Source organism: Equus caballus, chromosome 2 (genome assembly GCF_041296265.1).
Source record: "Equus caballus isolate H_3958 breed thoroughbred chromosome 2, TB-T2T, whole genome shotgun sequence".
Taxonomy (NCBI): Eukaryota; Metazoa; Chordata; class Mammalia; order Perissodactyla; family Equidae; genus Equus; species Equus caballus.
In genome coordinates this window covers 78,952,012-78,976,108 of record NC_091685.1, presented here as the reverse complement: position 1 = coordinate 78,976,108, position 24,097 = coordinate 78,952,012, and the positions used below count along the sequence as shown (strand labels likewise).

Here is a 24,097-nt window from a genome sequence, read left to right as displayed (position 1 = left end):
TGTGTTGAGAAAGAAATGAGTTAATATACTTTTGAAAATGACAAATTACAGTGCTTGGTAAATATTAAGCATTCATCAACCGTTATCATTGTATTGTATGTTATAAAGGTACAGGTACAGCTCTATAATCAAATATAAAAACCTGATTTTATTTAATATATTCAAGCCTTTATTAATCTACTACTTTTGCTTACTCTTAGAAATAACAAGGCACTTATACTTCACTGAAAGCACCACGGTATCTCAAACCTGCTGTACCCTTTCCCAAGAATACCTATCCACCACCACTTCATCTAGCTGTCATCAAAACTGCAAGACTAGTGTATACTTACAAGTATTCTATGACTCTGGAGACTTAAATTTGACTGCCCTTTTCTATTCTTTATATATTTGTATATAAAATCTACTAATGTTGGGGCCAACCTGGTGGTGTAGTGGTTAAGTTTGCATGCTCTACTTCAGTGGCCCAGGGTTCACAGTTTCAGATCCCAAGCATGAACCTAGCACTGCTCTTCAAGCCATGCTGTGGTGACATCCACATAAAACAGCTGAAGACTGGCACAGATTTTAGCTCAGTGACAATCTTCCTCAAGTAAAAAGAGGAAGATTAGCAACAGATGTTAGCCAATCTTCCTCACACAAAAATAAGAGAATATACATATACTAATGTTTTATATACATTATGAATACTAATGAATTTGTTTCATATCGCATTATTAAATGGAATGTAATGCAGTTCCTTTTTTTATTTTTTGATTCCTTTAATCTGTGAGATTTTGAAGACTGGAATGATGTCTCTTATAGGTATATCCTCAGCATTTAGCTGAGTGCCTGAAAAAGTGCAGCAGTTAAATCAATATTTACTGAATGCATAAAGATTAAACTATGACCAAATATGCATTTCCCGTCTCATTTTTTTTCTTTTTTTTGTTTTTTTGAGGAAGATTAGCCCTGAGCTAACATCTGCCGCTAATCCTCCTATTTTTGGTGATGAAGACTGGTCCTGAGCTAACATCTGTGCCCATCTTCCTCCACTTTATATGTGGGACACCTACCACAGCATGCCTTGACAAGTGGTGCCATGTCTGCACCCGGGATCCCAATCAGGGAACCCCGGGCTGCCGAATGGAACGTGTGCACTTAACTGCTGTGCCATCGGGCTGGCCCTCATCTTTTTCTTGTCCACCTTATTGCATATGATACAAGATTAAATTGAAGCTGTAGTAAAAAAATCGATATGCTTAATGAGAAATGTTATTAAAGAAATTGAATCTAGAAATTGTTGAGCTATGCTAGGCTTAAATGATTGATTGCCAATAAACATCAGTTGATTGATAATCCTGTATGTGGCTACAGTAAGTAAATAAAATCCCTAGCAAGGTTTTAAGTATAAAAAGTCCATGAATAAACTCAATAGTGCATAATTGCGAATATAAGGAATATCACTGTCATTTGTTACTTGAGCATTTAAAAACTGAGTCGCTCCTATGTGACAGTACAGTGCTAATATCATAATACAAAGTTGAATAGGTAAAAGTCCTTGTGCTCTGAGTTTCTAGTCCAGAGAAGAAAGGCAAGAATATTAATAGTTTTATTGTGATATAACAAATACTGTAGTTACTGGACATAAAACTTTAAAGAAAGTCAAGTTTAAACATAATACATGGTTATTTATTTTTAAAGGACACACTGGACTTAGGTAGATGAAAGGGACAAGAGAAGGTTTCCCAGTAGAGAGAAGAATGTGTTCCAGGTTGATAGTAATAACACAATACAAAGAACATCTAGTGTTTTGGAGAGTTTGTGTAAAGAGTGAATGTGGGTGAACAATAGGAAGAATTAGTAGAGAAATTCCTAGAATATGCTAAAGAATTTTAATCTTTTCTGTCTTCCTGCAAGCTACAAGAAGCCATTAAAGGGTCTTAAAAAGGAAAATGAAATGGCCAGATGTAAATTTTGTGAAGATCTATCTGGCTGTAATATGAAGTGCAAGTTTAAAGTGAAGGGGCAGTCTCAGCAGACAAGGATAAAGTTTGAAGGTGAGAAATTATAAGAGCTTAAACTAAAGCTGCCATAGTAGAAATGAGATGGCCAAATGGCTTTAAAATAAATTAAAAAGTCAAATTATCAAAGTTTTGTGACAGATTAAATTTGAGGAATAAATTAAGAGAGAACTCTAAGAGGACTCAGTTTTATGGCTGTGTTTACATGGAATACAAAACACTGCAAATGTTCTAGGTTTTAGAAGAAAGATACTACTTTGAATTTTGCACATTCAAATAAAGAAAATGGTACTCAGAAGAGAAATTTCAAGTAGACGTATAACTTGGAATGTAACAGCTTAAAGATAGTAATTGAAAGCATGGCTTCAAAGACATGATGAAAATAACTTGAAAAAACATGCTTCATCAATTTAAGGATCTAGATAGTTATTTAGACAAGATTCTCAGTAAAATAAAAATCATAGCAAAGCCATATTTCCATATTAATATTCCTCATAAACGTATTTAAATAACATGATCTTCCAAAATTTTAAACCCTGAAACTAAAATTAAAAAATAAGAAGAAAAGATATCGTCAACTAATGTTTGACAAAGCAGCCAAGAATACTCAATGGAGAAAAGATGGTCTCTTCAATAAATGGTGCTAGAATAATTGGATATCCACATGTAAAAGAATGAATCTGGATCCAGGTCTTACACCACTCACAAAAATTAACTGGAAATGGATTACAGACTTAAATGTAAGATCTGAACTCATGAAACTCCTAGAAGAAAACTTAGGAACAAAGTTCCTTGACGTGCTTCTTAGTAATGATATTTTGAAATCACACCTAAAGCACAAGCAACAATATCAAGAATAAACAAGTGGGCCTACATCAAAGTAAAAAGCTCCTGCACAGCAAAAGAAAGCATAAACAAAGTAGAAACACAACCTATGGAATGGGAAAAAAGTATTTGCAAAACATATATCTGACAAGGGTATTTAATATCCAAAATACATTAAAAACTAAAATAACTCTATAGTAAAAATGCCAAATAACCCAATGTCAAAATGGGCAAAGGATCTGAATAGACATTTCTCCAAAGAAGATGTATGAAGGGCCAACAAGAACACGAAAAAAAATGCTCAATATCACTAGTCATTGGGGAAATGCAAATTAAGACCACAATGAGATATCAATTCATGCCTATTAGAATGGCCATCATCAAAAACACAAGAGATTACAAATGCTGGCATGGATGAGGAGAAGAGGAACCCTTGTGCACTGTTGGGGGGATTGTAAATTGGTACAGCCACTACGGAAACATTTTGGAGGATCCTCAAAAAATTAAAAATAGAACTGCCATATGATCCAGCAATTTCACTTCTGGGAATACATCCAAAGGAAATAAAAACGCTAACTCTAAAAGGTATCTGCACCTCCATGTTCATAGCAGCATTGTTTACAATAGCCAAGACATGTCAACAACCGAAGTGTCCACTGACGCATGAAAGGACTAAGAAATTGTGGTATAGATATGTATATGTATGTGTGTGTGTATGGATATATAACATAATATTATTCAGCTGTAAAAATCAAGGAAATACTGTCGTTTGTGACAACATGGATGGACCTTGAAGACATTACACTAAGCAAAATAAGGCCAACAGAGAAAGAAAAATACTGTATGATCTCACTTACATGTGGAGTCTAAAAACAAACAGACAATTTTTAAATTACCAATTTTAAGACGTTTTTGAGAAGTAAATTGTAATAGGCAGTGCTCTGTTATATCAGAAGAAAAAAGTAATTTAGGGATAATATTCACTTTAAAGCAGCTCACTCTTAGGCGCCATTTATGACCACATGCAATTTCACCAATTTAGCAACTAGTATTGTAACTATATGACATATATTTAGGTGAAAAATGAATGCATGTTGCATGTTTTATATTTGTGGAAGAAATTCAATTTCCTTGGCCATGCCAATGCTTCCTGCTTTATCTGGCTTGAAAGATTTTGGATCATAAATATTCTCTGATTCCACTGGATTTTAAGAGCCGCAATAGCCCCAGGCTTATATTAAAAATGAATTACTGATAAAAATTACATGATGAATGACGTATTATTTTACAGACATTTTTAGTTGAGGGAGAAAGAGAAATGGATTGTTTATAGTCTAGAGAAGAATAAAGGTCAATAGCCTTATTTTTAAATAACTAGTTTGGACAGCATACTCTATGTCCCATATTAAAAGACAACACTGTAGGTTTCTAAAAAGTTAAAATGAAATCTTGCTAATTAAGTTATTTTTATTGGTGATATATTATTTGGGATCTGTTACAGTTGAACAGCCTAAAGGGTAAAAATGCCCCTTTCTTACATATGAGGTCTTTCATACACGTAAGGGGAAAAGTAAAAAAAGTTTAAAAAAGTTAAAAAGTATAAAAAGAAAAAAATGTAAAATTCATACATTTATAGTTTTACACTGCTTTAAATATTCAAGTTGAGTGACAAAGCCAGAATTCTCTTCTACTAAATCGCTCCTTTATGACTTGGGGATTTTACTTCTAAATTTGAAGTACAGTACATTTCCTGAAACTTTTTTTATCAGAAAAAGGTATAATATTCTATATTAAGCATTAATGGCTTTAAAAATCCAGACATATAAGGAAAATTTTATTTATTATGCTTTGATACGTTATCTCCCAGTGTTTGCTTTGTCAGCTGTGCGCTAGAAAATCTAGCATTTTAAAAAACCTAGTAACATGGCGAGCTGCCACACCTGCAGTTGGATTCTGATTTGAATTTAAAGAATCGTTTCAATTGTTTTATTTTCTATGAGTGATTTTTTTTTCAACAGAATCCTTAGCTTTAAATGGAGATTAACTGGACATGATAAGAATCACTTCAAATAAGCTAGAGGGATAGAACTGTCTTAAGAAGGAGCAGAAGGAAACATCATCAGAATGAAGGAAAAGAAAAAAACAGTTGGTAGAATATTTATGGAAAGGCCTATAAAAGCAAAGCAAAACAATCAAAGAAATAAATTGAAGGCTGATATAACTACGGAAGGAACAAAAATGGTGTGCAGAGTTGCTCAGATTTGAGTTCAGATGAATAATCATATTCAATCAATGCAGAAAGGCAAAAAAAAAAGCATGCAGTAAGACACCTTCTATCTGCTTAGATTGCCTTGTATGGAGAAGTAGAGATGGCTCTCCTGTTCCTCCTTTGTAACAGAAGGCTGAGCAGGATGCCTGGCTGAACGATTGTGTTTACCAGCCTCCTAGTACAGTTACTGCAGTTACTGCACATCAGCCACCTATGAACAGTTGTGGGACTTCCAGGAATAAGTGCCATTTATCTTTCACTTGCTTTGTACTGCTGTGAGCCTGGATTACAGATTGATGGAATATAGATTAGTGGCTGGAGCTCCAATGGCCCTCTTGAACTCTGAGATGACCTTGAAGATGAAAACTATGCTCTTGGAATGCCAGAAAAAAAGATAGGAGATTGAGTTCCAGATGTTTCATGGAGCAGTCATACCAGCTCTGGACAGTGTATTTTGTGAAAGAATAAACTTTTGTTCATTTAATCCAGTATTTTCGCCACTCTCTTCTACCCAGTGCTGGACACAATTACTAGCACAGATTAGATGGATGTAGAAAACAAAAATCATGGAACAAACACTAAGAACGAGAAAACAATAGGAATCTACAAAGCCAAGGGTTTAAATTCACATGAACCATTAGTAGTCCAAATTTTTAATCTTGGTGATAAAAGCCACAATATCATTTGTAGGAAAGTGGCCTAATGTAGTATTCAAACCAATTTGAGTTTCAGGTATATAGAGTGCCAGATTTAGCAAATTAAATATGACAGTCAATTAAAGTTGAATTTCAGACATAAAGAATGATTTTTATAAGTAATGATTCTGTAAGTGTAACCTATTTAACATTTGGTACATACCTATAATAACAAATTGTTTATTGTATATCTGAAATTCAAATTTACCTGGGAGTTCTGTATTTTGTCTAGCAAATCTACCTGTAAAGTTGTTAAAAGCCAAAATAATATAAATTAAATCAGCTTATTTTCAAAGAAATAATATTTTTACGGGCTTTTCATTTGTTATTAAATATAATCAACAATGCCATATTGAATCAAGCTACCAACAGTGATAAAAGAAATAATATTTTATTGCACATTTAGTATGTTTCATTGAATTTTATGATAATCTCTCCTTTTATAGACAAAGAGACTAAAGCTTAAACTGCTTCAATCAATTCATTGTAATCACATAGCTAATAACCGGCAAAACTAGGATTGGAATCTAGGTTGGTATGACATAATTTGATTTCAATGTTGAATATAGACCAGATTATAACATAACTTAAGGAATGGTGAAAAACTACAGATATTATAAATAAGATATAAACAATAATGACTAGGATTTTTATACCTCATTTCTTCCAGATGAAAACAAAAAATTTGCTATCCAAACGCTTACTGAAAATTGTTTTGGTAAAGTCAACACATCCAAAACTGCTGTATTTCAACTCCTCTCCTTCCTTCACTCCTGACTGCCAATCTTGTTCACCAATTCTATTTTCTACCTCCTGTTTCTCTCAAATCTCTATCTTTGTCTCTACGCTTGCCTCATCATCCTTAATTCAGCTTCCCTAACAAAGGGAACTTGCAAACCAGGAAACAGCTGGAGAGCAGTAAGTTCAATAGGAGAGTCATATTCCATAAGTCTGAGCTCCTCATCTGCATCCCTGGTCATACCTGATCAGACCAGGATTAGGACTCAGGTTCAATCACAGTGATATCAGAATTGCAGTTTGTGTGCCAAGTTTCACCCAAAACAGGATGATCAAAATAAGCCAATTATCTTTATCAGTAATTTGGGCGGAAAGAGGACTGAGGACTCACATACAAAGGAAAATGAATGAATGAATGCATAGCAGCTGAGTGAATTTAATGGCATATCTTTAGAGCAGGGATTAATACCAGATTGCTAGGAAGATAAGTCAGCATGATTCCTAAACCTGCATTGAATAGAAACAAATCTTTCAATTTCAGTGGCTATAATTGGATAAAATTTGGTTGCAGCACTTCCTGTGAGTTCCCAAAGTCCCTTGGGACTTAACATTAGCTTAACAATATCTTAACATTGAATTCCTATTGTTTTAGGAATGTTTTACAACTTTGCTCCTTGAAACCCTTTATTAAGAGGAAGAGAAGAAAGAGGAAGACCGGAAGGAGGAGGAGGAGAGAGAAGAGAAAACAAAATACCTAGTTTAATTGGACATTTACAATGGGCCTCATAGAGTGTTACCAGCTTTAAAATGCTTAATCTCATTAGTTCTTATACAAAAATGAGTTCATTCTATTGTTATCTTCAATTTACAGATAAAGGAGCTAGGGCATAAGGTAGATTAAATATGTTGCTTGAGGACACATCACTCCCAAGGGACTCAGTATTAATTGGAGCCCAGAGAGTGTGAATCCCCCATCCATGTTGCAAGCCACTGTGCCATACTGCTGCCCGCAGTTCAGTGGTATCTTTTTGTTCATTTGGGACAAAACAGAAGACAGGCAAAATGAAAGGTTTCAAACAGCAACTGAATATCAATCAGGCCCACATATAACAGCAGAGTGTATCAAATCCACCTGTAATATATGGGGACCAGAATTATTTGGGATACATTTTCCAAAGGGCAAAGAAAACCACAGAACATCTCACTTCCATGCAACGGTTACGTTCATGATGCAGAGTCCACCAGGCCATGTAAACATCCCAGCTGTACCACTTCTTAGCTCACCAACCTTGGGTGAATGGCTCTCTTAGCATAAGTCCCCACATGTGTAAATGCTTCATGCTGTTGTTTTTAGGGCTAATGAAATAATGAGGTAGTGAGATAATGAGACGTAATATGAATCTATTCTATTACATAAATAACATTATATTTGCAATGCACGTGGGGGTTTAAAAGTGTACTCACAGGATTTCTTCTGCACTTGGGAATGGAAGTAAGTGGATATAAAAGGTGAGGGGATGTATGCTTTGTGATATAATACGTCTATATTATTTTAATCTTTTATAATCAGAATGTATTCATGTATCGACTAAGAAATGTATACTAAACCCTAATATATATTAAAGAATCAGAAAGAATATTGCAAATTGTCACTCATTCCCTTTGACATGAAAGGCATTTATAATTTTAACTTTACATAATTTAATGGGAATTAAATTCACTTAAGTGAAAATAGATAACATACCAATAGGGTATAAAAATTCACCAATATCTGAACTTTTTGAAAGTTTTCTTTGCTTGTAAACAAGGTGAGAATGTATTCTACTATAGTAAGATCATCCTGATCTTTCACACTTCAGAAATCCATCTCTAATGGTGAAAAATACACTTTAAAGATACATAATTATAGGTGTTTCTTAACATCCAAAACATTAATTAGACAACATTCTTAATGGCAAACAATAGAATCCACTATAGCTAGTTTTAAGCAGGAAAAGAATTTAATAAAAATATTAGGAAAGTCATAGAATATCCAGGAAAGCAGAGCATCCATCTTGGAGAATGAGAAGCCAGGAAAGATGCACAAGCCACGTTTTGAGACCAGCTGATTGAAGACCCCATTGAAGCTGGACACTAACCAACTCCAGAGTTTTGATCACTATGTCTTTGAAAATAGGATCCTGCTGCCACAGGACTCACCAGGAAGGATGGATGGGGAGAGTGAATTCTGTACAGTGCCTGCATTTCCTTGTTCTTGCTTATGAAATGAAGTCTTGTTCAGCAATTTCTTTGTTAGAGCCCTATTCACATTTCTGCTCCCTAACTGCAAAGAAGGCCAATTAAGTAAGATTTTTGGTTGTCACCTTGGGTAAGCAAAAATCAAAGCACTGCCAAAATATTTGAAGGAGTGTTCAAAATGTGTTGCGTAAACAGAAAACACATCAGATGTCCACTAGAGATGACGCTGACTACATGTGCATATGTATATATACTACACTATATAGTATAGTGGATATGTATATATACTCTCTCTATATATGTGGTTAACTACATACATATATTTTGTTTATGTACATGGTAAAGTCCTTGTTTTAGCAGACTTTAAGCAGGAATAAGTATAAAACAAAATACAAAAGTGATATTTTACAATTTTTTAATTCATATTTTGGTTATATTGGTAAATGCATTTAAATGTATCTTGATAATTTGACAGTTGATGTCATAGTACTTAAATGGAAACACCAGGAGTATGCTGGGAAATTGAATAAATATCCTTTCTTTCAAAGATATCTTTGAGGGCCCGCCCGGTGGGGCAGTGGTTGAGCTCATGCACTATTCCACTTCAGCAGCCTGTGGTTCACCGGTTCAGATGCCAGGTATGGATATATGCACCGCTTATCAGGCCATGCTGTGGCAGGCATCCCACATATAAAATAGAGGAAGATGGGAACAGATGTTAGCTCAGGGACAATCTTCCTCAGCAAATGTGGAGGGTTGGCGGTGGATGTTAGCTCAGGGCTAATCTTCCTCAAAAAAAAGATGTCTTTGGATATTCCCTGTGGTTCTATTTGAAAGGCTGGTAGTCATGTGTACACTATAGATTATGAATGCTTGTTCAACTTAATTAAATATAGCTTGAAGTGAAATTAAACTTTCTTTAAAATTCTTAAAATTTATCTGCTCCATGAAATGTGTTCAAAATAACTTCATCCAATAAAAATCAGTTTACTGATGCCACAATTTAGTTACTATTTACGTATATTTTAGAGACCTAACTTATCTATAATAATTTTTCTAATAATTTCCAGTATGTAGAACAAAGTCAAGCATTAGGAAGTAAGCAAAATAAATTACAAGATCCATGTACAAGAATGTGTCTACTTTTGCAAATTGTCCACAGAATATCACTTATAGTATGTTCTTCCTTATTCTTGAAAACAATTCACCTAAGCTTATTTTGAGATATTCAAACCACAGCACCATAGACTATATGGGCTTCTTGAAAATAATAATGGAAAGCTTGAATGTAAGGATGGAGTGGAAAATAAATGATAACATGTAACATAATAACCCATAAAACAAACCCAGGATGATTTTGTCTAGGGCCATACCTCTCAAAGAATCTCGAATGCTCCTGAGATTATAGCTGTTCTATGGCACAATGTCCTTAATATCTTAGAGAATTAAACATTATTCTCCATAGAGTCTCTGAGATAAGTTCTCAGATGCAAATTTAGGAAAATTTTATCAAAATAAAAAAAATTAAAATTGGAGAAGCTTTCTGTTTTTGAATTATTTGAAGACTTTAAACGACATTATTAGTAAGATGCAACAAATAGGAGTGACTCCCTCAGCCCTGCGTTTTAAAGGTTCTTTATGAAGCAGCAAAGAACAAGTGGATGGTGATAGCTTTCTTGAGTGATGATAAAAAATACTGAAATTTATGTACAAAGAAGTTATAAAACCCCAAAATCACTAAAGCAAAAGACCGCCCCACCTCATTTCCATGGACATGCCATAACACATGATTTTTACTTCTTTTCATGATCTAGGAGGATGTTCACTTTAAACAGATAGCATAAAAAGAACAGATGAATACCCTGGAGTTTGTTCTGTTTTCATTTCACCTTTAGAGCTGCACCCTATTGAACTGAGTTTAGATTCTGAAGCTCTAGGAGTGAACCTGAGTGGAGAAACATGTTCATTCATTCCACAAAAATAAGCCATTTATTTGTTTGATTAATATTTACCGTTTCTAATACATCATGAAGTATTTGAAGCAAAAACTGCTTTTACCCACTTTAACACTTCACAAACTGTAGTCTGTTGCTCAGCTGTAACAGCAAATACATAGGGATTAATTGCTGGTAATTATAAAAATTCTGACAGTCAGACCTTTGTGTTTCAACTCAGTGTGATCCAACAAACACAGTGCTACATAATCTTCTTATCACACCCATACAAGTGATTTGGGTAATTTCAAATGATCCATAATGCACCTTCCAGTCAACAGGATGGATATGCCAGTGTTTCAATAATTCTCTTCTACTCTACATCCAATATTCATTAAGCTCCTTAGACTCCACAAAGGCTCGAATTTATCACATCAAACACACAAATCATAAAACAGCACCTATTTATGTACTCACATTGATGTCTTCCAAGTCTAAATTGTTTAGAATGATATTGTTCCTTTTCCAAATGATGGGGGGTCTCAGGGCTCCCTGAATGGCACAGCTCAGCACAGCACTTTGTCCCACGGTTGCTGCTGTAACACTTAGTTTCTGATCTTCAGGCAGACTCAGCTGGATAACCTCTGTAAAGAGAAATTGTCAGTAGTGTTGATGAGCACGTAGTTTTGTAAGGTTAATTAGTATAAAGTTTCTGAATACTAGTAATTAAGGCTTTTAATTTGAATAAAATGAAAAAAAGCTTGTGATGGAATAAAAAAAAGAAATTGTTTCCAATAAAAGGTCAGAATGACATTTCAATTTAATTGATTGACAAGCATTCTCACGAGGCAAAGAACTATTAAACATGAAATGAATATCAGAGGTAGAGTTATAATAAGCCTGGCAGATTGCACCCAAAAGAGAGATAAATTATTTAACTGCCAAATTGACATGCAATGTGTCATCGGCATTGAAATAAAAATTATTTTGTTTATTCACTGATAGATTTATATTATAGGTGAGGTGACATCATTGCTGGCTGGCTTCAGAGAACACTAGCATAGCTGAATGGGTAAAATGCCTCATTATGCTGGGAAACATAAATTGACTCTAAAGGAATAAGATTTATTTAGGAAGGTGAAGGAGGAAAAGCTGATGTTCACCAACCAAGCACAAATTAAGTGAAACTCTGACAGCTGCCTTTATCAGACAGAGTTGGTACAGTACAGTCCCTTCCTGATCCTTAAATTTTATAGTTGAATATTAGTTTTTTAACTAACCATTGAACACATTTCTCCTAATAATTATGCCAAACCAGAAAATACCATTTGTAATCTGGATCTGGCTTCCCCTTTCTGTTTTCAGACAATCCTTATCAACTACGGGAATTAACAACTCTGCCGTGGTCCGTTTTCATGAGAGATGAGTGAGATAATCCTAGCAGTTTTCATCAATGTGAAAATGGCCCTTTAGTTTTCAGCTGACTTTCAGACTCTATCTTTTCTACAGTGTGACTGAGTCTTGCATTTTGACTTGTTCAGTCTTAGCCAGGTTAGAAATATCACAATTCCTGTTCCAACTAAATTTCCATGGGATTAGAGGGACAATAATTGTCCTTTGTTCCTTTCTTGTGGTTGATGATATTTTTCATGGGGTTTGAGTAAAGAAAGTTGTTGGCTTTTAATTTTTAATAAATATAATCAGGTGCAATCATTGCTATCTCCTCCACAGACTCCCCTCCTTCCCCTTCACCATTCTACCTTCCTTTCTCTTTTTCTGAAATGTGTCTTCATCTTGAGGAGGAAGAGAAATGCCAATCAAATAAGTTTTATAACTATTCAATAAACACTTCTTTCAGTTTTTGGTACCACCACAAATTGTAATTTCAAAAATACCACACATCTTTGTATCAGAAGGTCAAGATTGAACGTATAATCCCCCACATGCACGTGTTAAGTGTTAATGTTAAGTGATTTCTGTTGTCATGGACCGTTGGCTGCCATACCATTATCTGATGAAAATCAACCAAAATAGACTGGCCCTTAAATTCTGTTATAGAAAATCTGGTTTCTAAATCTAAAAGCCATAGTTAAGTCACCATTGTTTTGTGTTGTCAAACAAGGGGGTAGGCACATGTTTGAAATTGAAACACCCTATGAGAGAGACCCAGCTCAACTTTATTGTTTTGGTCATTACATTACTGAAAACAATGATAGAAACGGGTAATAAGAACCCTATTCAGTCCTTGCATTGATAGTTTAGTGTTCCCTAATAACATTTATCCTATATTCACATTTTATTTCAATGTTTCCTGAGTAATAAGAACATAGGTAATATTTTCGATCTGCTTTTCTTTAATACTCATTCTGTTCTATACATTTATATTTACATATGTTTGACCAAATATGCATAGGAAAAGTTTGAAATTTGAAGACGTGGTGTTCATGGTGCTTTTTAATATTACAAACTTACCAGAAGAGAGAGTATTACAGAAGTAATAACATCATGTAGAGTATCACATAAGAATTATTAATAATTTTCCATTAACATTCCTGAATTTCACCGTCTGGTTCCTCATAAAATCGTGTAAGAGATAATGGGACATCTGGTTCTAAACACAGTGTGTTAGCATTGGCTATTCTGACATTTAGAAATACCACTGCTACTAAGCCACCTTGGGATCTCTTCACTAACCTCCTACATGTGGTATTAGGTCCCAGGCCATTGAAATTAGTTGTGCTTTTGGTAGTTATACATTACAATGCTAATTAGATAATATGAACATCTTAGAATAAATGCTGATATTTGGCATAACATTACAGGGGACATTTTCTAAAATGTAATTTTTTTAGAGGATGCATAATTAGAAACAAGAATTGCTATTCACCCAGGGAATATTAACATGCACAGAAAAAACTTTTTCTTTAATTGGGAGAGCACATTTTAAAATGATTTTTTAAATTGTATCAGTAGTATGTATTATTCAACAATGGTCTATATTTTGAAAACCCTTTAGAATTTTTTCCTGCATATTTCATACCACAGGTTTTACATCTTCCCTAATGTATTATATAGAGCTACATACCCAAAACCAATTATGTTCACTTGTTACTTCTCAAAATAAAGTGGTCTTTTTTATAAATAAATTCAGCAGCAATATTTCTTTTATTTAGAAAACTTTCAAGCTCATCTGTACTTGTCTTTCTGATAGTTATTAAAGAGCAAATATTTAATCTCACAAAATCACAAATGTTACACATTTTTATTCTTATACTCTAAATTTCATATAAAATGCTTTACTAGTAAATAAAATTCTCATAAAACATCGAATTTATTCATTTTATGGAAAAATGGTGATTATGTCTAGAAATGCATTAACAATCTGAAACAACAACTATGAATCAATTTGTAAACCAATTTAATACTGATTTTAAGAGCTATTGGTTGTGTCTGAGTGTTTATGTATCTTTGAGTGATCGTCGTTTTTGGTTTAGAAATAAGAGTTTCAAGGAAAAATACTGAAAATTTAACTCTTTATCAATTATGATTAATCTACATTTTCATAGCTATACATTAATGAAATATACATATTTCATTCTATAGCATTCTATCCACAAATATCATATGCCAGTTATGTATAGACAACTGCTTTGTAGCAAATAACATCTATCATTTTAGTACACTTTTCCATCCCTTTAGCTCCAATGATAATGCACGTTTAAAAGATCTTCTTTAAATAAAATCATCTATCACATAATATCAAGAGTCATCTGATGCCCTGATAAAAGGTAAAAACATATAGGCTAGGTATAACAGTTGGCACTGAGTTTTTTGAAACACTTTCGTACTTCTTTTGACCTACAAACTTTGCCTCCTATTTGAGCCCTCTTAAGTATTCAAGGAAAGAAATCAGAGTTCTAGGGGCTGGCCTGGTGGTGCAGCAGTTAAGTGCGAACGTTCCGCTTAGGCGGCCCAGGGTTCACAGGTTAGGATCCCAGGTGCAGATATGGCACCACTTGGCCAGCCATGCTGTGGTAGGCATGCCACATATAAAGAGGAGGAAGATGGGCACAGATGTTAACTCAGGGCCAGTCTTCCTCAGCAAAAAGGGGAGGATTGGCAACAGTTAGCTCAGGGCTAATCTTCCTCTAAAGAAAAAAAAAAAAAAGAGAGCTCTAGCTGTGGTGTTTCCTGATTTCATGCTATGAAGACTATTAATACCATTTCCAGACCACCTTTTTTCTTTTGATTTACTTAGGAAGCTAAGAGGCAAGTAAAATGGTTTGCCCTTGTGGATCTCTTTCTGCACTTTCTCATTTTCACAACTTGGCTTAGAGGAACATTAAGAGCTTACTTTCAAATGAATGAAAAGTTGTAAGTCTTCTCCAGCAGAATCTGAGGCTGAGAGATAAGTATAGTTGAGCACAACTGCAACTTCAGCAAGTAGGTATTCATGAACCATTTATTTGAATAACAACTAGGTGATGGAAATACTAAGAGGAACTTTGGTAAAAATAGTGTGTGATTTTTAAATAGTACAAAAAGGGAATAAAATTTTATGAATATTTGTAAAACACAAGTTAAAAAGTTGATTTTAGGGGCTGGCCTGGTGGTACAGTGGTTAAGTTCTTGAACTCTGCTTCAGCAGCCTGGTGTTCCCTGGTTCAGATCCCAGGCATGGACCTAGCACTGCCCATGAAGCCATGCTGTGGCAGGCATTCCACGTGTTAAGTAGAGGAAGATGGGCACAGATGTTAGCTCAGGGCCAATCTTTCTTAGCAAAAGAAGAGGTGAGCTGGTGGCAGATATTAGCTCAGGGCTAATCTTCCTTGAATAAATCAAAAATAAGAATTTTTTAAAAATATGTTTTTAATAACTTTGATAGAAAATCAATTCTTCTAAAATCATGGGAAGAACATAATTTATCATAAGACCAACACAATTTACCATAAACAGGATTCTGTTCTTGTAAATACCAATATCATTTCAAGTTCCTAAGTACTTACTTATGTTGAATATTTCATTAAATTTATTTAAATACTAGCCTCATAATATTATTGCCCTAATAATGCTTATACTTTCTATTATAGGAATGAAGCCTAGAGGAATTTTATCAGTAATATTTTCAAATAATATCTATTTTTCCCTTCTCTACTCCACTAAAGAAATTACTATTGAAAGCAGATAATAATATAACACTTCAGTCAGAAAGACGTCACACAAAATAAGACACTTAGAAATACTAGATGATCTGGAATAAATTAATTATTCTTATAATAAAAAAAACCCACAATTACTCAATGACAAGCTGCTTAACTGGGAAATTCTAATAGGATCTTTTGTCAAAAAATTGGTGATTTCAAAATAATTGTTAATGCTTACCTAATTTAGACTACCAAGTTATACGCAAAATTATAATGACAAAAAGTCTAGAATTTTTGGTACTAATTGCTTATCTGTAAATTATTGTGTGCTTACATTATTTTTATTATAAAATAAAATAAATTTAAAAAGAGATCTAGAAACTTCTTTCCTTCTATAGCAATGGACTAGATAATTTGGACTAACTCTTCCACTGAAGAAGTAAAACAACATACAAAAAATAAACAACACTGAATTAAACACAAATAATATATTTTAAAAACATGAAAGAGATAAGACAGCAAGGAATTATCCAGCCGACATTCTGAAGATAAGTGTAACTTAGAGAGATGAAATTGCACCTGGAGTCACACATTGCTTTGGGAATTTTTCCATCTTGAGAAGATGACTAAGAGGCCTAAATGCCCTTATGCGGCTTCTTGTTCCTTCAGGCACATGACATAGGTACAATATAGAGTACCTCTCTCTCCATGTTAGGGCTTTCAGGTGCTTCACTCTATAAGTGAATGTATGGACTGCAGCCCACTTTTATCTAGATGTCTCATAAAACATAAAGCCTTCCTCTCTATAGTAAGATAATATCATCTTAGTCATTTAATCATTGGTATAAACAATTTTTAAAATAAAATATCTAGCAAACAATCAAGGATAACATGACATAAAAAAGAGAAAAGACGATGATAATGAGCAGAAATAACATATAATAGTAATAAACACAATGGGATTGTAACATTTATTATGATTATGAAAATAAAATTCAGTTTATAAATTTTGACATAGAAGTTAAATCTATAATCTATAAATATTATAAGTTTATGATGAGTCAAGTAGAAATTATATAAGTAGAAAATGTGATAACTGAAATTAAGAAGTAAATTGATGTACTTAAGAGCAGATTAGATACAGCAGAAAGGAGGACTGATAAACTGGAAAAGATACTAAAAGAAACTTTACAGAATAAAAAGCCTAAGGACAAAGATTTGAAAATACATGCCAGGTTAACAAAAATAGGTTTTCCAAGAAAGAGAAAACAGAGAAAATGAGGCAGAAGCAACATTTAAAGAAATAGTTGCTGAGAACTTTCCATAAATGTTGAAAGATACCAATCAATAGGTTGAAGAAGCTCAGCAAATTTCAAACAAAGCAAATGAAAAACTAGAAAAATCCACATCTACACACTTAAGAGTGAAATTGAAGAAATTCAAATAGAAAGAGAAATCTCAAAGTTATGCAAGTAAAAAAATACAATCTGCCTTCAGAGTCAGGAAGAGTTAGATAGGTAACTGATATTATCAGGAAAAACAGGAACAGGAAGCTAGAAGGATGATATCTTGGAAGCGATAAAACAAAATAAAATCAATCTTGGAATTTTATACACATTCATAAAAGTTAAAATAAAGTAAATATGGTAAAAAAAATAGGAAAGTTCATCTCTAGTAAACTTGTCTTGAGGCAAATTTTGAAAGTTGTTGTTCTGGCAGAAAGAAAATTATCCTAGAGGGAAGCTCAAAGTTGGAGGAAGGAAAGGAGAGCAAAGGAGGTATTTAAATATAAGTGTTAAAGTTTAACATTAAACTTTGACTTTTCAAGAATGTTTCATAATATAAGTGAATATCTTCAGTCTTAAGGTAGAAAAAGATTTCTTAAACAAGAAGCAAAAAAACTCACCATAAAGGAAATGATTTATAAGTTTGACTACATTATAATTTTGATCATCTCTTCCTCAAAAAAGACCAAAAATGCAAGCAACCAACCAGGAAAAGACATTTGCTCCCCACAAAACTAACAAAGAAATCATATGCAGTATTAATAAAGATTTCATAAAAATCAATACAAAGAAGACGAACGACTCCAAAGAACCATCAACAAAAGACTTGACCAATGCTGCATGAATTAATTAATCCATATGGCTAAGAAAAATCTGAGAAACTGCTCAACCATTTCAGGGAGATGCAAATTTAACAGACATCCTTCAGATTGACATAAATTACAAAGTCTAGTGATAACAAATGTCAGGAAGAATATTAAGCAACATAAATTTTTTTATACCTTGAACAAGAGTGTAAATTCACCTATAAACTTTCTTTCTCCATTGGTAAATGAAGCCTGGTCTAGACAACTTGCCCTGCCACTTCATGGACCAAGTTAACCACATGCCTTGCAGAAGCCTGGAGTATGACATAGAGAAGGCAGAGTGTTTACATGTTGTAAAGAAATAGCAGAGGTAGCAATGCATAAATTTTCAAGATACCTTTAATATATTGGACAGGGGAAGAAAGGAGGAGAGTTCTAAAAAGAGAAACATCTGGTAAGAAATAGAATAAAGGAATCCTGAGCTGATCCTGAAGAAAAGGCACTGGTAGAGAGGAAAATTCTGAGAATGCAAATGAGAATGGGATTATTTTTGCCATAAATTCTGAAAGAAACAAGAAGGACATAATCAGAAGCATAAAGAAAATTATTTAGCAGTTAAAACAAAAAGGTCATTTCCTATGTCATTGGTGAGATTTAAGTTATGGGAAGATAGAAAAAAGGACTTCTCAATAGAAGGTTTTCCGTAAAACAATGAAACAAAGGTTCTTGGGCAAAATTGGAACTTCATTTTTTCTTCTCTTTGTAACTCTGTAATAAGGACAATGCAGCATTATAGACAGCACGGTATTTTGATCCTACTTCAAGCAGTTTTACATGTTCACAATAGCGAGTCTCATTTTCTTTTTTTTTCATTCACGGTTTTGATATTCCTTCTGTGGTCTTATAACTGCAGTACAATTACCATTCAACTTTTCTGTTCAATTTTATTTAATTTCTCCCATTGAACTAAATTCTATTAAGTTGAATTTTAAACTACAATATGTGAAGAATAAGCCTATTCATTCAGTGATATGTATGACACTAACGACTTGGAAAATAATTCTTTTTTTGAAGACTAGTTTCTATATGAAACCTGACCTAACAAAAATTGTATCCAATAGAGAGAAGTGGGTGACCACCCAAAGTGGTCAAGTTCATTTTAACTATATAATTTGGAAAACTTCAAAGGTTCATACAACTAGACGGTATTAACATTATAGGTATATAGGCTGGAATAATAAGATTAATATTTTAAGGCATATTATACCAAGTTTAAAATATCTTGAGAAGTAGTTTGCTCCTTGTGGTACCAGAGTCAAAGGACAATTATCAGCACTTACTGTTAGTCAAGCATTGTTCTAAGTAGCTGATTCATTGAATCTTCACGCCTATGAGGTAGATGCTATCATGGTGCTAGTTTGTTTTCTATTTGTAATGCTATTATGTGAGGAGCAAATCATTAATTGAAACTTCACCAGCCATTTTTTGATGAGATAGGAACTTTCCCCAACACACTAAGGATGGCAAATGCAAAGACAGAAGAAGTTCAGGTTCTTGATCACAGTTGGTGAGAAGAGAGAAAACATCCTACCTTTGGATATCTTGTAAAACAATTATCTTTAAAAATACATGCTACTGACAATGAAGTCTAACTAGGCTTGAGGGTAAAAGCATAAATTGTATCATCAGTAAGACCCAGATCAATAAGATGACTTTGATGCCTGCCTCAGTTTGATTTCCAATGCACACTATTTGGAAGACTTCTGACAAGTTATTTAAACTCTGTGAGTTTCAATTTTTCCATCTTTAAAGTGAAGATTGTACCTAAGAGTACTTAAGAGTACTGTGAAGATAAGATTTGGTATTTTAAAATATTTATTACTGTGCCTGGCCATTAGCAAATTCTGAATATGATGCAGCTGTTATTGCTTGTGAAGAACTATTGAAATATTTGTAGGTTAAGATACACACCATTCCACCATGTTTAGGAATATAACATTATGATCACTTTGAGAAAGTTGCTGTTTATGTAAAATCATATTGGTTTCCCTTCCATAGATATCACTGAAGCGTAAGAGGGAAAACCCAGGCTCATGACCCGTAAGGCTGTTTATACTCCACTTTGGTTCTACTCTTACATACAAACTAAGCATCCTTGACGTTGTACTTAAATATATGCATGTTAAAAAAAAAAAAGATACAGAACATAATGATAATCACTCTTCCACTTGTAAAAAGCCATGAAAAATATCAATGAGATGTTGAAGTAATCAAGTATCTTTTTCCTGTTCTTGGTATAAATACTATATACAATTTGAGAAAATTTGATGTATTCTGAATGTCTAAATTACAGAATACGTGACATACAGAGCTATCTTTAATAATTTTTAAAAATTTCAGTATGATCACTTATAAATGGAATTCAGTGCAGTAAACTTGGAGGAGAAATTAGATACAGATGTGAAGACGAGAATCTAGCATGAAGAGTTGGCTTGAATACTCATTTGTCAGTCAGGGTAAGGCAATCAGCTAATCAATACTCATTTCCTGTATGTTAACAGTGTCTTCAGTGGCATGATAAAAAGCTATTGCAGGGCTGGCCCGGTGGTGCAGCGGTTAAGCTCACACGTTCCGCTTCGGCGGCCCAGGGTATGCCGGTTTGGATCCCGGGTGCAGACACGGCACTGCTTGGCACGCCATGCTGTGGTAGGCATCCCACATATAAAGTAGAGGAAGGCGGGCATGGATGTTAGCTCAAGGCCAGCCTTCCTCAGCAAAAAGAGGAGGATTGGCAGCAGTTAGCTCAGGGCTAAACTTCCTCCAAAAAAAAAAAAAAAAGCTATTGCAAATTTAAGGAAAGAATGTTAACCTGTGTTCATTCCTTCAACTTCTCTTGAGGGTATTAACGTTGGAGTCAATCAAATGATACATTATTTGTTCTGTCTTTAACAAATTGAAAAAACTGCACAATTTTTTAGATTACAGTCAGTCAGAGCTAAATGAACCAACTATTCTCTCCATGCAGTGTAAGAGAACTTGAGCATTTCAAACTGTAAAAGACTTTAGTATTGTTTGCCTAATTAAAACAATTCAGATAAAAGAGATTGCTATTTGCCTTAATGCACTGCACTTACTGATAAAACTGAAACTGGGATCCAAGTATTCGCCTTCACTGTGAAGTTTTACAGAGTTAGAGTCTCTCTAATATATTAACAGCAAATAGGTGTGAAAGATGGGGAATTGCACACTGGCTGTTCTTTTTGGCAGCCTTTCACTGCATCTGAAGACTGGGCGTCAGCTAGGCAAATTCAGAAACAAATTTAACAATTCATCCAGAATTAATTAGACTATTGGAGATTGACTGATCTAATCAAAACCACAGGATACCTTTGTTTATACTGGACTACCAATTTATTCATTTACAATTGGGAAAGCATCAGGTTTCATAAGTAGTGTCAGCTCTGAGCCTGGGAATCTCCCTTCTAATGCACAGGTCAAAAGCTTCTCAAGATTGATGAACAGAAAATTACAAAAAAGGGAGTTGACTATTCTCAAGCCAGCCAAGCTCTAATCAGCTAATGAATTGCCCTTTTCAACTCTAAAGAGAGTTTCTGTCTAGAGAGCCTTTCTTTCTCTTCTCACTTTCAAGTTTATTGACAAATTCTTAGTTCTTGGCCTTTTTTTTAATACCATGCAACTAGAGCATCAACTCAGGTAGGCTATAAAAATTGAGCGTATTAGAGCCATCTTCACATCAGCAAATGTTCACATAGTCATAGGCCTGGCAAACTACACCCATGGACCAAATCTGGCCCACCACCTGTTTCTGTAAATAAGGTTGTACCGGAATACAGCCATATCCATTCATTACTGTACTGTCTACGCTACTGTCTGTGGCTGATTTCAGCTATATAGGCAGAGTGAAGTATGTGCTACAGAAAACTTAAAATAAGCAAAGCCTAAAATATTTACTGTCTGGCCCTTTACAGAACATCTCTTAGTCATTGAAACACTACTTTGCTGGTTTTACATTCCTTGGACATGCTTTAGTTATTTAAATGTGATCTATTGGATTCTACCCATTCTCTAGGTTCAGAACTCTAAGCATTAAATAACTGCATACAGAATACATGAAAATCACTCCCATTTATTTATGGGTGAGTTCATAAATCACCACTCTAATTTTTATCTTGAGTCTTCTGTAAATAACGGAAGGATGAGTTTCTATAAAAACTATGACAGTTACTACTCCTAGAATCTAACGCAAAATGTAAAAGTAAGTTAAGTTTGTCCTGTCCAAATGCAATTTCTCAGTCCCTGATAGTAGCATCCTTCTGGGTTTATGTTCTTCAAGTTTATCATGTAGAACAATTACATTTCTTCTCTCTTCTTAACACCCAACAAAATACTAATTCCCAGGGCACATTTCTCAGCCAGAAGGAAAGCAATCTGATTATCCCATGTAAGGCATTCACAGTACTAATCTGTGAACAAGCTTGATTTCCAAGAGAGTATTTCCATTTTAATAGGGAACATTTTAATTCAAATGTGTCTTTAACCACCAAAATGCTTAGCAGAAAAGCTTTTGAAAAGGAAAAATCTTCCAAGGAACCCTTGCCAACTCTGCTACCACTTTTTCTCTAAGAAATCAGAGGGACCTGGATCTGACCAAGACAGCCTTAGCGTTTCCCTCAGTTTGACTAAACTTTAGACAAAACCTGTCTTCATAGGCCTCTGGCCTCCCTTTCCTTAGAGCATTTACTTTAGAAAATTTGCAACTGCAAATTTTTCTCTGTGCCTTTGAGATGTAAATGTTCTCCTAGCCTCTTGCCAGTTGTACAACCCAGGAATGTCTTTCTCAAGTACTTGGGAGCCATCCCTTCGGAATGTAAGCATCAAGGAACATCATGCCCTATCCCAGTCTTGCGAGAAGGTAGGAGCCTAGCTCCAATAGCGCCAGTTAGCAGACACACAAGGCCTAATCAAGTCGACCAACCTCATCTCCACCCCATTGTCCTTCAGTCTGTTTTAACTTGCTCACCCAGCGCTTAATAACCCCCCACCTTCTGTTTCAGCGGAGGTGATTTCAATCGCTCCTCCTGTTACAACAGTCTTGACTCTTATTGTAGAAGTCTTGGGTAAAGTCTTCCTTTTTGACTTGTGTACTGCAGTTTTCCACTGACAGTCCAAAATCAGGTTTCATTTTCTGAAAAATTACCAATATTTGCTTACCTTCGCTCTGTCTTCTCATTCATGCTTAAGAGATGTGGGGTTGACAAAGCATTAATGAGAGGACAAGTAGCGTTTATTTATGGTCTATACTTCTAGGGAGGTCGAGAAATGAAGAAAAACAGAGATTGTTGTCATTTATTTTCACATCTCACCTCTTCCAAAATAAAAAGATATAAATTTAAGGATTTTTACATACCTATGATTCTTGCCATACAATGATGGTTTTATATCACTTGAAAAGCCAGGAGGTATCTTCTCTGCATATGAATGTAGTTTTAATCGCTTTAAATATGTACTTCTCTTAGGATCTTTTAAGCATAATTTTAAACAATATCACTGACTTGAAACCACGACTTTACAAATCCTGTGTAAATACACTACAATTGGAAGCTCCCCAGCAAATCAAATGCTATCTAAATGCCTAAAATCTCAGATTTAGGGTCATTTATCTTCATCATCAAAACAAAGAAGGGATATGAACAATTACAAACTTCACTCAGTAAGTGCGAATAGATACGCTGTACATTGATTGCTAAAATTAATGTACTAGATTTAAACTACACAGATTGAAAATGTATTTATATAATTTGGAACTTTTTTTGTTGAGGAAGATCCACTCTGAGCTAACATCCTTTGCCAATTCTCCCCTTTTTTTGCTTGAGGAAGTTTGGCCCTGAGCCAACAACTGTGCCAGTCCTTCTCCCCTTCGTATGTGGGACACCTCCACCACATGCCTGATGAGTGGAGTAGGTCCACACCCAGGATCTGAACCCATTAACCTGGGCCACCAAAGGGGAGCACACAGAACTTTAACCACTGGACCACAGGGCCAGCCCTTGCATGGCTTTTAATTTAAATTCTATGGGTATAGATCTCAGATTTGCTAAAGCACATTTGATTATCTGAGAAAAGGGTTCCAGTACAATA

General features: G+C 34.5%; 1 protein-coding gene across 4 annotated transcripts in view; it reads right to left on the bottom strand.

The window, feature by feature from the left end:
• The window catches only part of FSTL5 (follistatin like 5), a 718,704-nt gene that overhangs the window by 224,965 nt on the left and 469,642 nt on the right, over positions 1-24,097 (bottom strand). For all 4 annotated transcript variants that reach the window (XM_001500089.5, XM_023636361.2, XM_023636359.2 and 1 more), the window contains exon 7: positions 11,180-11,346. In XM_001500089.5, the coding sequence (XP_001500139.2) occupies positions 11,180-11,346 (167 nt within the window). The remainder of the gene's footprint in view (positions 1-11,179; positions 11,347-24,097) is intronic.